Raw genomic sequence first — 14,062 nt, forward strand, 5'->3', positions numbered from 1 at the left:
ATATTTTTAATTAAATGTAAATAAAAATTCCAATTTTTGTTTTACTTTATTAAAATGCAAACATATTCATTAGTATTATTATATTTTTAATAATTAAACGTAATGAAAATTTGTCCAAAGGCACCCAAAAGACCATTAGTAATGTATTGATTCATTGATTAAATTGATTGACTTCTCGCGGGTCACCAGCAACAAGATTAGAAACCCCTAGTTTATATTAAATTTAATATTCTTTCAACATTTCCAGTATATAATTTAATAAAAAAAGAAAACTTAAATCTTCTGTTCTTAATCATAAAAAATGTCTTTGTTTTCTTATAACTAAGAACAGAATATTTGTTATTGTAAAAAGAACCAAAAATTGAAAAAAGAATGAAAAATTTTCATTTACACATTTAATATAACCACAAATTTCATAAAGTAAACATCGTCATTACTATAGAAATGTTATTTTCAAACATAAAAATAATTTAAATATATAATGAAAAGAAATATTTCTTTAAGGAATATCTTTAAAAAACAAAACAAAAAAAGTAGCAGTGGAAATAAGACAAAGAACAGTTCATTCTCTCTTAAATTGTTTATGGCAACGGTAAGAATTGTATTTAAAAATAAATATGTCTTCCAGAGTTCGCAAACGACGTTATATTGATCTTGAAAAACGTTAAATGTCTCAAAAATAAATGCTAACCGAATTAACTATACATAAAAAAATTGAAGTAAAATTAAAATATTAATAAAAACCAAACATTTGGGCAATCAATACTGACTGAAAATACAGAATTTGCTAACAGATTAAGTAAATATTTAAAAAAAAATTAAATTTAAAACGAAAAAACAAATATAAATTTAATTTCCAAGGGAAAATATTTAAGTATTTTTCAGGATTTATAAAAATAAAAGCTTTTTTTAATTATTAATAATTTACAAATCTCAAATTATTCAATATTGAAGTTTAGATAGCAGAAGGGAATTCGCAAAAACAATAAATTTTATAATAGGAATAAATGTTTAACTGTTATATTTTGTGATAATTGCTCGTAGGTCTTGGTATAAAATATTCGCAACAAATTTAGATATCGAAAGGAAATGTGAACGGAATTCACAATGAACGATGGACCAGATATATTAACGAATGATCTATATCGTATAAAATGGTACTCGTTGAATGGAGGAAAAAAAGGAAATGGTCTCACTAATAAGGTTGAATAAAACTGCATCTGAGAAAGGTAAAAAAATGAATAAATCTTAACCCAAGTTATTGATGCATATTAGCTTACGTCATATTTATTATAAATATATCAATAGCGCTTATGATTGTAAAGATAATTTACAAATTATCATTACAAACATGTATTATGTATTACATACGCAATCATTAATGTAAAATAATCTTTATATACTAAACCTATCATTATTAATAATTTTTGTTAGACTGTTTCGGTTTCTTTCCGATCCATTCATTGTATTTTGCACCTTCTGCTGTCTCTCCATTGTAATTATTTTGAATTAAATTCATTTTATAATTCATATAAATTATAATAATAATAATAATAATAGCTAAACATATAGTAATCAACTTTAAAAATTTATCTTAAAAATTTATTATTAATGTAAAATGCCTTATAATTATATTATATTAAACAATAACTTTATAAATTTACTAAGTAATTGATATTTAATTTAAATTTTTTTAATGATTTAGAATTTATAAACATAATTTTTAAGATTAAGTGCAAACACAATTTCTTGATCGAAACATAAAGAAGGAAAAAAAAAACTATTACATTGATTGAAGAAAACAGTTTATGAAATTATCTAAAGTGCAATTTCCAGAAAACCACCTATCGAAAGAAAGAAAAATATCACTAAAGTTATTACTGTATTCCTGAATTTGATCAAAACTAAACCTTTTATCTCAATTGGTAATGGCTAAATGTATAGAATTATAATTAAATCAAAATTGATTTTATAGGATTTTATATAATGTCATTAAATTATTTTAAGTAATGCGTTATATTAAGATTTAATGTTAACATGATTGTTTCTGTAGACGGAAGAGAACTGCCTTTAAACGAAAGACAACAAGTCTTTTCTAATGGGACTTTAATTCTTAATGATATCGCTAGAGAGACTGATGAAGGTACATATACCTGCTTGGCTAACAATAAAAAGGGAGAAGAGACCAGAGCCGACTTAATCATTAGAGTGACAAGTGAGTAATCAGCAATATGTCACGACATTTCTCCGTATTACCGTAACAGGAAGTTATTACTTTTTCTTCTTTCATATTTAGAAAAACCGGTCATAAATTCCTTTAGTTTTCCTAACGTTCTGGCTGAAGGAATGAGAGTTATTGCAACATGCAACGTTCTGACAGGCGATCCACCAATAACTATCCGATGGTTGAAGGATGAGTTTCCATTAAACAGAGAGTCTTTGAATGTCGAGGAATCGTCTCTTCGAGACTTTGGTTCTTCTCTCGTCTTTAATAGTGTGGGAAGATCTCATAATGGCAACTATACGTGTGTTGCTAGTAATGAGGCTGGAACGACTAATTATACGGCCGCAATGGTAGTAAATGGTTAGTAGTCCCTGTGTAGTTTATGGCACGAATGTAATCCTTTTAGATTTATATCTGCAAACATTAGCAATGAATGCTATTTATAAGTAAGTGCATTTATTTTATTGTATTTTTGCTTCACAGTTAGCAATTTATTAAATTATATCGTCTGTTAAAATCATATATTGCTTTATATCTCGTTACCTATTTCTATATTTATCTCCAATTTTCTAATTGAAAAAAATTCAAATCGAAATCGTTACGAATGGACGAATATTTCTCTTTTTTATACAGCAAAATATTATGAAATTTTTAAACAAATAATTTAAAAATAGCAGAAAATATGTTTTTAAAATGCACAAATCTGCGTGTCCAGAAAATAAAACATCAAAGTAGCCTTTAGAGAATGAAATGAAGCAATTTTTTAAGGTTATCTAAGTTATCTTTTTTATGGAAATTCTCGACAATAAAGAGATTTTAAAATACCTCGAAATACTTTTAAATTATGAGCATCAAATAGTAAGTAGCATTAATTTTATTAGGATGGTCGGATGTTTTGCAAGAAGGTCTACGCGATAAAAGTTAAAAACGAATCAATATTTGTGATAAAACAGAACTTTTTATATAGTGTGTACGAATATACAGCATAGAAAATATAAGTTATTTCAGATTCCAGACATTTACAGCTATAAAAATAGTAAAGAAAATATCAATATTTCTATAATAAACTTAACGAGAAAATTCATAACTAGAGTAACTAGAAAAAATTTATTTTATACTGTATATTAATTTAACAAATAAAAATTTTAATATGTTGCTTTATGACATTTAGCAGATTTTTTAATGCAAGTTTATAAATTTAACATATAATATATTTTTCATTTTCAGTACCGCCTCGTTGGAAAATAGAACCCACAGATATGTCTGTAGTAGTGGGAGATCTGGTAATTTTCGACTGTCAAGCCGAAGGATATCCCCCACCTTTGATAAGATGGAAAAAAGCTATAGGTATACTAATTATATTTATTCGCAGTTTAGTAATTAGGTATTAAAATGAACTATTTAATTATATAAATTATTTACAATGTTCTGAAGTATTTTTATAAGTTACTCACATCACAAATTTTATACGTAGAAATTGCATAATTAATTTATCTGATTAGAAAATTAAGGTTATTTATTATAAGTATTATAGATTTTTCGCTATATTGTTTAGTATTGTATAAAACGATTGCTTGCTTCCGATATTAGTTCTTCGAGTTTTATTCGCACTCGATGCAAATTAGCATATCTAATAGCAATCATTTCTATGCCAACGACGATGTTTGACTAAAGTGTCACTAATGAATCAGTCGCAAGTGAGCTGTATCGATCTAATATTGCCTTGTATATCCACTTTTATAATATTTAAGTCAAATCAAATGCACGCAACTAATTCTGTCTTACGCCAGTGATGTTAATTCTGTTCTGAATTTTAAATTTCTCATATCACTTTATTACTTGTAAATATTCAGTCTCCGAAGCAGAATTAACAAGACACCGTATAAGCTCTTTCGCTTCGTAATAAATTTTGTTAAAGTTTCATTTAAACTTTTAACACCTTTACCAAATATTTAAATACATTTTTAAAATCAAAACACTTTAAAAATTTTTTAAAATAATTCTCATTTTTAAACAATTTTTGCTATTTTAGCGCCATCTTCTAGTCATAAACTGAATTAAAAAATTCGAGTTAAATAACTGATTTATAAATATATATATGTATTGATATTTATATTTATATTAATTAATATATATTATTTTTATTTTCTCTTATATTTATTATTTAATTTTTTTACAACGCATTAAGTTAATAAAAGAGAATTATTAATTGTTAACAGATGAAACTTCGAAAAGAAATTTCAAATCAATTATCAGTAACTATCATATACAGACACTAGAAAACGGTTCACTTAGTATTAATAATGTAGAAATTAAAGATTCTGGACAATATCTATGCGAGATAACTAACGGTTTTGGAGCCGAGCTCAGTACAGTTGTACGATTATCCGTTCATGGTTTGTATCCATTTATTATATATTTTCTTCCATGTTTTATAAATTTTTGAAATGTTTATATCTTCCACGCAGTCGCTGCTCACTTTAAAACGAATTTCTTAGTCCAACGTGTCCCTAAAGGAAGTGTACTTACCATACAAGCGGAAGCCTACGGTGAAAGGCCCATTAATATCGAGTGGCGTAAAGATAAAGTTTATATAAAATCTTCGGTGGATACTAGGTGTGTATTTATTTGATATTCGGCATTTTTATGATCAAAACCTTTCAAATCAATAGAAATTTATAGTAAGTTTCTATTGCTATAAAGGAAACAGTAGCTTTAATCTCAACTTTCCAGCATGTCAAATATTGCAAAAACCTATACATTATTTTTGATATAACTTCACTTCTCTTCTTTAAACGTATATATTAATAATAATTTCCACGTATATGTAATAAAAATTTTATAATATATAAGATGAAGAATTTTTTCCGCTTAAATTCAGTTCGTTTCTCTAGTAAGATTAAGAAGAATGTAAGAAAAATTATCATATAAAATCGATTACGAAAATACATTATTGAAATGCCATTTTATAAATTTAAAGAATTCATAAATATATTATATATATATATATATATTTTTTTTCTTTTTTCATTCAATTAAATGATTTTTAAAGGTAAAAGTTTTAAATTAGACGTTTTTAGAATGGTAATTTATAATTTAAAAATGATTTTGTAGGGTATAAAACATTTATTTTTATCGTCTTAGATACATAATTAAGGAAAACATTACAACAGAAGGGCTGCAGTCGGTTTTGACAGTTAATCGAGCTGATCGAAAAGATTCTGGTGTGTACTCGTGTCTCGCCGCTAATGCCTACGGAAAAGATGAATTAAAGATACAAGTATTAGTGGAAGGTAATCAAAATATTGTAATTTACTCATTTATTTTATTAGCAATGCGTAAAAATACAGTAAACATTTTAAATGTATAAATTAAACTTTTAATCTTTTCAATTAAAAGAAATCTTTAATTACGACATTTTATTTAAATAAGGTAAGAAGTAATTAATGTTTCATATTAACTAAAGTTAATCTGATTATATTATAAAAGAGGTGACTTGTAATCCTAGTAATACCTTGCTTAGGTTTGAATTAACTTTTATCTATCCCATTTAAACAGCGAAAATATGTTAAGTAAAATTTTACTTAAAGAAAATGTGATGGAATAACTTTTGTTATAATGCTAATCAGTAAGTTAATATTTATTCTTATTAGCAATACTGATTTTATTATAGTCGAATGCCTGAAAAAATAAAAAAAATAAACTGTCTTAACATACCGTTTCATTGTCATAATAATAATAATCGCGGATGATTTTAATCATAGAATTAATATACAGTAGAACCTAACCTTAATAAAACAGAAACCTGCCTAAATGTGAGAAATTCTTAAGAACACAGCGATTTTTTGTGTTAAAAAAAAACCTGTTCAAAACGGAATTCTGAGAAACCGGAAAGAACATTCGATACCGTACGAGTCCGGTTTAGACAGGTTTTACTGCATATATCACTTGTGGTTCTTTCTGCCCTTCGAGCGTAAACAGAGCTTTCCCAAAGTCGTGGGTTCGATCAGGCTGCAATGGAGCGGCTGGTGATAAGGGATGGAGTTCGACATATCCGGGACAGAGCGCCCATAAATAATTCTTGGGGTTTTCTGCCAAGACTCACAACGATTGGTTAACGGCTTAACCGTATCGGTTATCCGGCCAACTCTTCGTATATATTAGAAAAATAACATTGAAAATCAATTTAAAATTTAAACTTTTTAGTTAGGTTTTAAAATTCAACAATGTCTACATTTTAATTTTGTTTAAAGTTAGCCCTGAGGAAATTTTGGTGTAGTAAATTTAAATTTTTTTTTCAATATTAAATTAAAATTTGATTAAATTTATTTTAGAAAATTTTAATAATTATATTGATTTTAAGCAATTAATTCTACTAAATTTGTATTCTAATCGTAAATAATGTATGTATTTTTCAATACGTTTTGATAATAATCAGTCTAAAAGAGCGCATATTCTCTATTTTATTACATAAATACATTTGTTTTTTTAAATCAAAATATAAATATATAGGAAATTGTTTCAAAATTTTCTATTATATTTAAAATTAACTAATTTCTAATTTACATCTATTTGTATGGTTTCATATACTAAATTTTATATAAACGTTTAGATATTTTTACGTCAAATTTTTCTCAGATATTTTACAGAATAATCACCATTTTGACACAAACTGTATACATAAGTAAAGTTGAATGAAATTATGATTCTACTAATGCTTAATGTAATATACAGAATAACCAAAAGCCATTTAATTGAGATATGAAAAACTTGGTTACTTGATTTTAGGACTACTCAACTCCTTTACAACAAATGATATATATATATATACACACATAACATTTATACCTACGTAGTAAAGCAGACATTACCTCATTTTATAATTTAATTTTACTATGATAAAAACAAAATATAAATCATCTAGTTTTAATTTATTCCTTTAAAGGAACAAATTAAATTGCATTAAATTAAATGTATTCAGCACATAAATATTTATCATAATAATTTTGTAGCAAAGTATAAACAAAATTTAACAAAATTAAAAAGAAAAAAAAATGTTTTTAGTCTTGAACATTAACAATATTGAATTCATTTAAGTTTATATTTATTTCATGTAAATCCAAATTATAAAAAACTAAATTTATTTCATTTAGTAAATTGCATCACAGAAAAATAGTTTATTATAATATAAAAATATTTAAAAATTTACATAATGCAATGTTAACGAAAACTTTTGACTTCGTTTTACATGGCAAATCCTTCTGAATCGAAGCAAATATGAATCAATTTTCGGGGTATACATCGTGTTTTTAAATCGAAGATATATTTGAATCAAACTTCTTAAAATTTACTCATTGATCCACTAAAATTTTTAGTTTCCACAGCATTATTTGTTTTTTTTTCTATTTAATTGAATTGAAAACAAAGATGTAAAATTTTATAGAAAGAATTGAATTGATTCTAAAAGAAATAATAATATATCATTCGAAACTTAATGAAATATCTTAAACATGTAGGAATGTTCTTTGATCTTTAGATATCCGAGAAATTAGATAACAGAGTTTCAAGAATGTAATGTAAGGAACATGACAACATGACCTAGTAATGCTTTATCCACATCTTCCATCAGTGAATATGGCATTTTTCTACGCATAAAGTATAGTGAGTTTACATAGTTTTTAGGAATTTTATACAGGGAAGCCCAAAGAATTTCTTGTGCATTTCACAAAAACTCTATTATATTATCAAAACAAAAATAAATTTGGCAAAGAATAGAGTAAGATTCGTTTAAAATTAATAAAATAAAACTACACTTGATAGTACATCAATCAATATCTTAACAAAATAGTGGAGTAAAATATTCAAAAGTCATACATTCAGTAATAAACAATGCGTATAATTATAGGCCTACATTTATTAGAGTCTGAGAAATAAAAATCGTTTTATTTTAAATGGAACTACAATTTAGCATTTTGACTCATAACTTTGGCACTAAAAATATGCTTAATTTAATTTTACCCTTTAGTATTTTCCCTTTATGTATCAATATATCACATGCCATTGTTTAACATAATTCTAATGTAGTTTTGTCTTATATATAAGGTTTTACTGAATAACATATTCTACAACGCTAACGTTTTATGTTTTACTTAACATACTTCTGAAATTCCTTAAGAAAAACTTTTAATTTTATTCTCAAAAATATAACAAAATTGCGAGGTTTATAATAAAATAATTAATAAATTTTTACATTTTTCATAAATTAACATTTTATTTAATGTTGCAAGTCTATAAATTTCGTTTATTGAAAAGTGTAGTCTCACAACTTTAAATACATACTGTAATAGTAATTAATACAAAGAAAAAATTGTAGAATACAATAGTGCCTCGTAGTTTAAATTTAATTCAGTCCAAGAGGTCGTTCTAACTCCGAATCGTTCAAACTCCGAAGCAAATTTTTGTCAACTTTTGAGTTCGAACTCTGAAGCGTTGTAAGTACGAGTTACTATTGTATATAATAAATATACATTGCATGTTTTGAAACGAAAAATACCTTAATGAAAAGCATTTCTGATATTTTGATATTCTGATATTCATAAAATTTACATAAGTATACAATTTTTCAAAGGTTTGACAAAAGCAAATGAAATTTTGATATACTAAAACATATAAAATAAGCACAATACTTTTTAAATAATTGTATAATGAATTTTCAATAACAGATAAACTAAAATACTCCTTTTGTGATATTTACGTGAATTTAAGTTTTAACTTTTCAAAATTTAATTCTATAATTCTTGATTTTCACTGGAAGTATTTATAAATTATAATTTATTTGGAAATGATACATTAAAAATTCATACGATTGTCTTCAGTTTACCCTAATAAAGATCATAATTAATTATTTATCGTGTCACATTGAAATCATTGAAAACTTTCTATAAAATTACATAATTTATATAGCTTTTGTTTTAATATTAAAGTATCTTTAAATATTCTTTAGTATATGTTTATTAAAATGGAAATGAATTTTATATTGATTGTAATTTCCTGAAGAAAATATCAACCAACTATTGAATTTCTATTTGAGATAAAACTGATTTCAATATTCTAACAACATATTTTAATAGATTTAAAATTAAAATTTAGGGCAATTTCCTTCAATATTTTTAAATTAAACAGAATAACTTGTCTATGTCTTCTAGATCTCTATGCATACAAATCAATCAAGAATCCTTGTATGCCACTGGATACAAATTGCTTAAATTCAAATATTTTTAAAATTTGAACAGTTTTTACTAAAATCGAATACGTTGTAAAAATTAAAATTTTGTAATAATTTAATATAATTTTGACAGTTTGTACGTATGAAATTCTAGTTTTGTTATAAATTGCATACAATGAGAAGAGTTTTGTAGTAATTTTAAAATTATAGTAATGTAAAAATTTTAAAAATTTATTAATAAATCTCGAAAAATATCATTTTTAAGGATTTTTTTACAGTCATTATCATCTTTTACTGTATTTATGACATTTAATTTATTGAGGTACAGACTTTGTGTGTAAAAAAAATTTATTTGATCAATTTAAAGTTCCATTACAGAAATTGGAATTCATTTTTATTTTTTTCAATTACTTTTTAAATATAATAAAAACTAATATATACGTAATTACACTTCATTATTTTTTTACTGAACATTTAAATGTAACAGTAATAAGATATAAGGTATTTTATTCAACATGAATTTTCGGTGATTTTAAAATTAGAGAATTTTGCAAAGGTAACTTTTCAGAATTAAATTATTTTAGAAATTTTTCAATTAATATCTTAGATGGATTTTAATAATGTTATCAGTTATTCACTTTTATTTAATATTGATTAATTTTTCAATGAATCCTTGAAGAGCTGTTCGTATTTATGAAAACTACTGCTTTAATGAGAGAATTACTTTTGTCTAAGTCTTGAAATAAAATATAAAACATTAGATAAGGTCAGATGTTATTTGAATATTTAAATATATAAATATTTGTATTCAATTGTATGTACTTAAATTTTTATAAAATAAGAAGTTGTATATTTTTTTACGGCACAAAAGATAAAAATTTAATCGAATAATACTTTGTTAAATAAATAAATTTTCTTTTTTCAGTTAGTTTTCTTATACAGATAGTGTTTATATTTTATAGTGTGTTGTAGAAACCTAGGGGGAATCCAAAAATGTTTTATAAAAATAGACCTTTAAACGGATCGTTTAAATCCTAGAAGAAAATAAATTTTAGACTAGCTACCCCTTAAGATGCCGCTTTGAAGCACTGCTAAGTGCTGCGGAAGAGTTCAATCTCGCTGCTTGTTATCTTCTGTACTATACCAGAGTCAAGAAATGCAAACAAACCTCTGACGGACAACGAAATTGAGTCTTTTCCGCAACGCTTTGTAGTATTGTAGAGCAGCATCTTAAGGGGTAGCTAGTCTGAAATTTACTTCCTTCTAGAACTGAAATAATGAGTTTGAAGGGCTATATTTATAGGTATTTTTGGACCCCCTGGGCCTCTAGAACACCCTGTAAAAATACTGTCACTTCCTCGCTGAATATACTTTGTATATATCATCTTAAGAGAATATTTTAAAAATTATTCTAAACTCTAAGTTAAAAATTTTATTTATATCTCAGATTTTTTCATATTTTGACTTTCCTGCTCTCTGGTTACTAAGATGTCTTTTCAATCAAGACAGAGTGAATAAAACTATTGAACACTGGTAATTGGTCGCAGGTTCGGACCTCACCAGCGTGCTAGTCGCGTGGAGTTTTTTGGATTTACTTTACATCTGTAATACCTGAATAGGGCTAGTTTCGCATAGAAAGTTCTTCCAGGATGACTTTTTTTGGCAGATCGCTCAAACGTCGCGTTGCCTTATTCCCTCAAACCTTTTCAATCAAACCTATCGTGGTTTCGGCCTGGAACATAATGCGAGTGCTGGATGGTGAGAGACGGGGTTCGATACATCCGGAACAAATCACCCCTAAAAAATTTCTGGGTCACCTCTCATAGCGGTAGACTGATGCCTTAACCACCGCAGCCATTCGGCTGTCATGTCTCAGAATCGAAAATACTTCTTCAATTCGGAAACACGTTGCAAATGTTATTGAACTTAAGATTTATCATGAGAATTTTATTCAATCCACGGAAACTATCTTTTCCTAACAGATATTATCTTTTAATATTTTCTGGTATATTTTCACAGAAATACTTCAGGCACTGTAATAAAATTATCACACAAATTTCCTGTTTGTCAAGAACGTTATATAATAGAAAAAAACATGGTTCCTGAATAAATTTCCTTTGGTTATTTTCTTTAATACAATTACACAATAGAGTAACCATAAAAATGTGTGTAAGTAGAGCTGCTTAAAATATTTTAAAAAAAAATTAAAATTCTGTGTATAATTACTGAATTCCTTCTTGTTTGTGTGTGTAGCTTTGAAAAATTTAATTTAGATTTTAGTCTTCTTTATGTATTAACGTTCCGTTAATTATCATATTGTAGTTTATTACAGAATATCTAATTACTAGCGATTGAAAATGCAAAGACATGACTTAAAATTTAAAAAACTTTAAGTTATGTCTTTGCATTCAGTCGCTAATAATTTTCAGTGGAAAAACTGAAAATAATAGTAAATTATGGAATCATGTAGAGAAATTTATAATGGTTGGCTTAAGCATGAAGTTAATTTTTCTCGAAATATCGAATGATGTTTAGATTTAAGATACGATAAATTGTTCCTGGATTTTGTCGGAAATTTGAAACTGCTTTGCATAATCAAATGTAACATAAATGATTAAAAGTAGATAATAAAGTTAATTTGTGACGAAAATTTAATCGTACACATAAATAACTAAAATCTGTTAATATTTATTGGTTACAAACAGCAAGTATTCTGTAATTAATTAAGACGTGAAGTTGCTGTAACTATTTATTTTTACACGAACATAATTATATTATATAAAAACTTGTATAAGATTTTGGAAGAAAATTTTTGAAATATATAAATGATGACGTTTTTGAAAGTTCAGTGATAAATTGGCAATTTATTTAATTGAACAAGAGTCTCTACAGAGTCCTATCTGATTTACCATTTCTTAACCACGTATCTGATAGTTGAGGTTATCTCATCGCAGTCTTATAGCAACGATAATAAATAACTCGATAAATGAAGATCATGCTACACTGAACAAAACATTCTCGATGATTGGCATCCAATCTCGAATCTACTTTATGATGTAGCCTACTTTTTTAGAGATTTAGAATCTTACAAAGATAATGCATAATAATCTTATCAGTGGGAGAATGGTGAAGAATCTTTGCATAGATAAGACAAAACGTTTCGCATCGCTGTCGATAAATCGATATATTTATTGAAATTTTGCTTAAATGAAATTGTTTCTATTATATTATCACTAGTGTATAAGTTTGATTTTTCCTTTAAATACGAAATTAACTCACCAAATAAAAATAAATCTAATAATAAATTTCATTTAAATATTGATTTTTTATGGTCTTAACTAAATAATAAATACTATAATATTTATCTCGAATCAATATTAACTTTAAAAATGCAATTTTAGCAAGAATATTGGATTATTTCTTTATAATTTTTAAAGATAAATTGCGACGTTATATTATTAAATGTTAAAGAATTTAAATTATAATTTACAAATTTAAATTATAATTTTATTTATAACTTAAGGACCGTTTCCTCTACTAATAGCTAATTGTTTTAACACAGCTATATCAGTTTTTCCTGTCTCTGCAGGTCTCTACTCAGGTCACTGAGGATGATATTGTCCCCTATCCATAAATCTCTATTGGGCATAATAAGACAAATAGCTCCTATCTCCTCTTCCGTCTTCGCCTACTATCTTTAGTTGAGATAAAATAATTATAGCTATTTTAGATCAAAAACGGATAATGTTTTACTAAATATATCACAAATTCTACAATTTGTTAGAATTATTCTATTTTAAATCCTTTTTTTTTATTTTAAAATTACTTAATTTAGTGTTATATTTTAAATTTACATTTTCATAATTATAAAAAAATCGCACAATTTTATTTCTACATTTTTATTTTGTTGATGAATATTGAAAATAACAAATATAATTTAAAACCTATTAAATTTATAAATCTTTAAAATTTTAATTAATTTTTTAAAGTTATTTTTATCTGGACTTACCTCTCATACTTCGAACTTAAAATTTACTTCTCAACACGTTGACTGACGTCGGATCAATTTATTTTTCGCTACTTCATATAAAATATTTTATTTATTTTAAACTATATGGTATATAATATTTAATTTATATTATATATATATATTTATTTATTTATTTTTATTATACAGAACCACCCGATCCTCCTACGGACGTTCGAGCTACAGATGTAAATAGTAGGAGTGCAACTTTGCGTTGGAATGTTGTTTATATAGGAAACAGCCCGATAGAAAAGTTTTTTGTGGAATGGAAACTAGCTTCAGGTAATATAAGAATTTTATGTGTAATTTACTTTTATAGCAACAAATAAATTCTACACTTTTCAGGAATAATATTAAAATTTTATAATTTTAAAAGTTTACGCTATGAGCTCTACATTTAAGTGCTTAATACAATATGTAAATAAAACGGCATGCATTGTATAGAATATATAAGAAATCTTTAAATTGCTACTTAAATTCCTCTAAATTTATATGAATTTTTAAAGCTGTTTACTAGTTATAATCACCATAAATTAATTACAAATATTTAATCAAATTATCTTATTTTGTACTTCGCATATCATAC

The 14,062-nt window shown here is 25.5% G+C and overlaps 1 protein-coding gene across 1 annotated transcript in view; it reads left to right on the forward strand.

The window, feature by feature from the left end:
- Nucleotides 1-14,062, forward strand: part of LOC136985466 (cell adhesion molecule Dscam1-like) — a 112,306-nt gene that overhangs the window by 67,536 nt on the left and 30,708 nt on the right. Inside the window, exons 8-14 of the mRNA XM_067282755.1 lie at nt 2,054-2,215; nt 2,297-2,584; nt 3,452-3,571; nt 4,444-4,620; nt 4,693-4,840; nt 5,369-5,517; nt 13,627-13,758. Coding sequence (XP_067138856.1) covers nt 2,054-2,215; nt 2,297-2,584; nt 3,452-3,571; nt 4,444-4,620; nt 4,693-4,840; nt 5,369-5,517; nt 13,627-13,758 — 1,176 coding nt within the window. The remainder of the gene's footprint in view (nt 1-2,053; nt 2,216-2,296; nt 2,585-3,451; nt 3,572-4,443; nt 4,621-4,692; nt 4,841-5,368; nt 5,518-13,626; nt 13,759-14,062) is intronic.

The sequence above is a fragment of the Centruroides vittatus genome, unplaced genomic scaffold, assembly GCF_030686945.1.
Source record: "Centruroides vittatus isolate TY-2023 unplaced genomic scaffold, ASM3068694v2 contig_970, whole genome shotgun sequence".
In the NCBI taxonomy this organism is placed as follows: Eukaryota; Metazoa; Arthropoda; class Arachnida; order Scorpiones; family Buthidae; genus Centruroides; species Centruroides vittatus.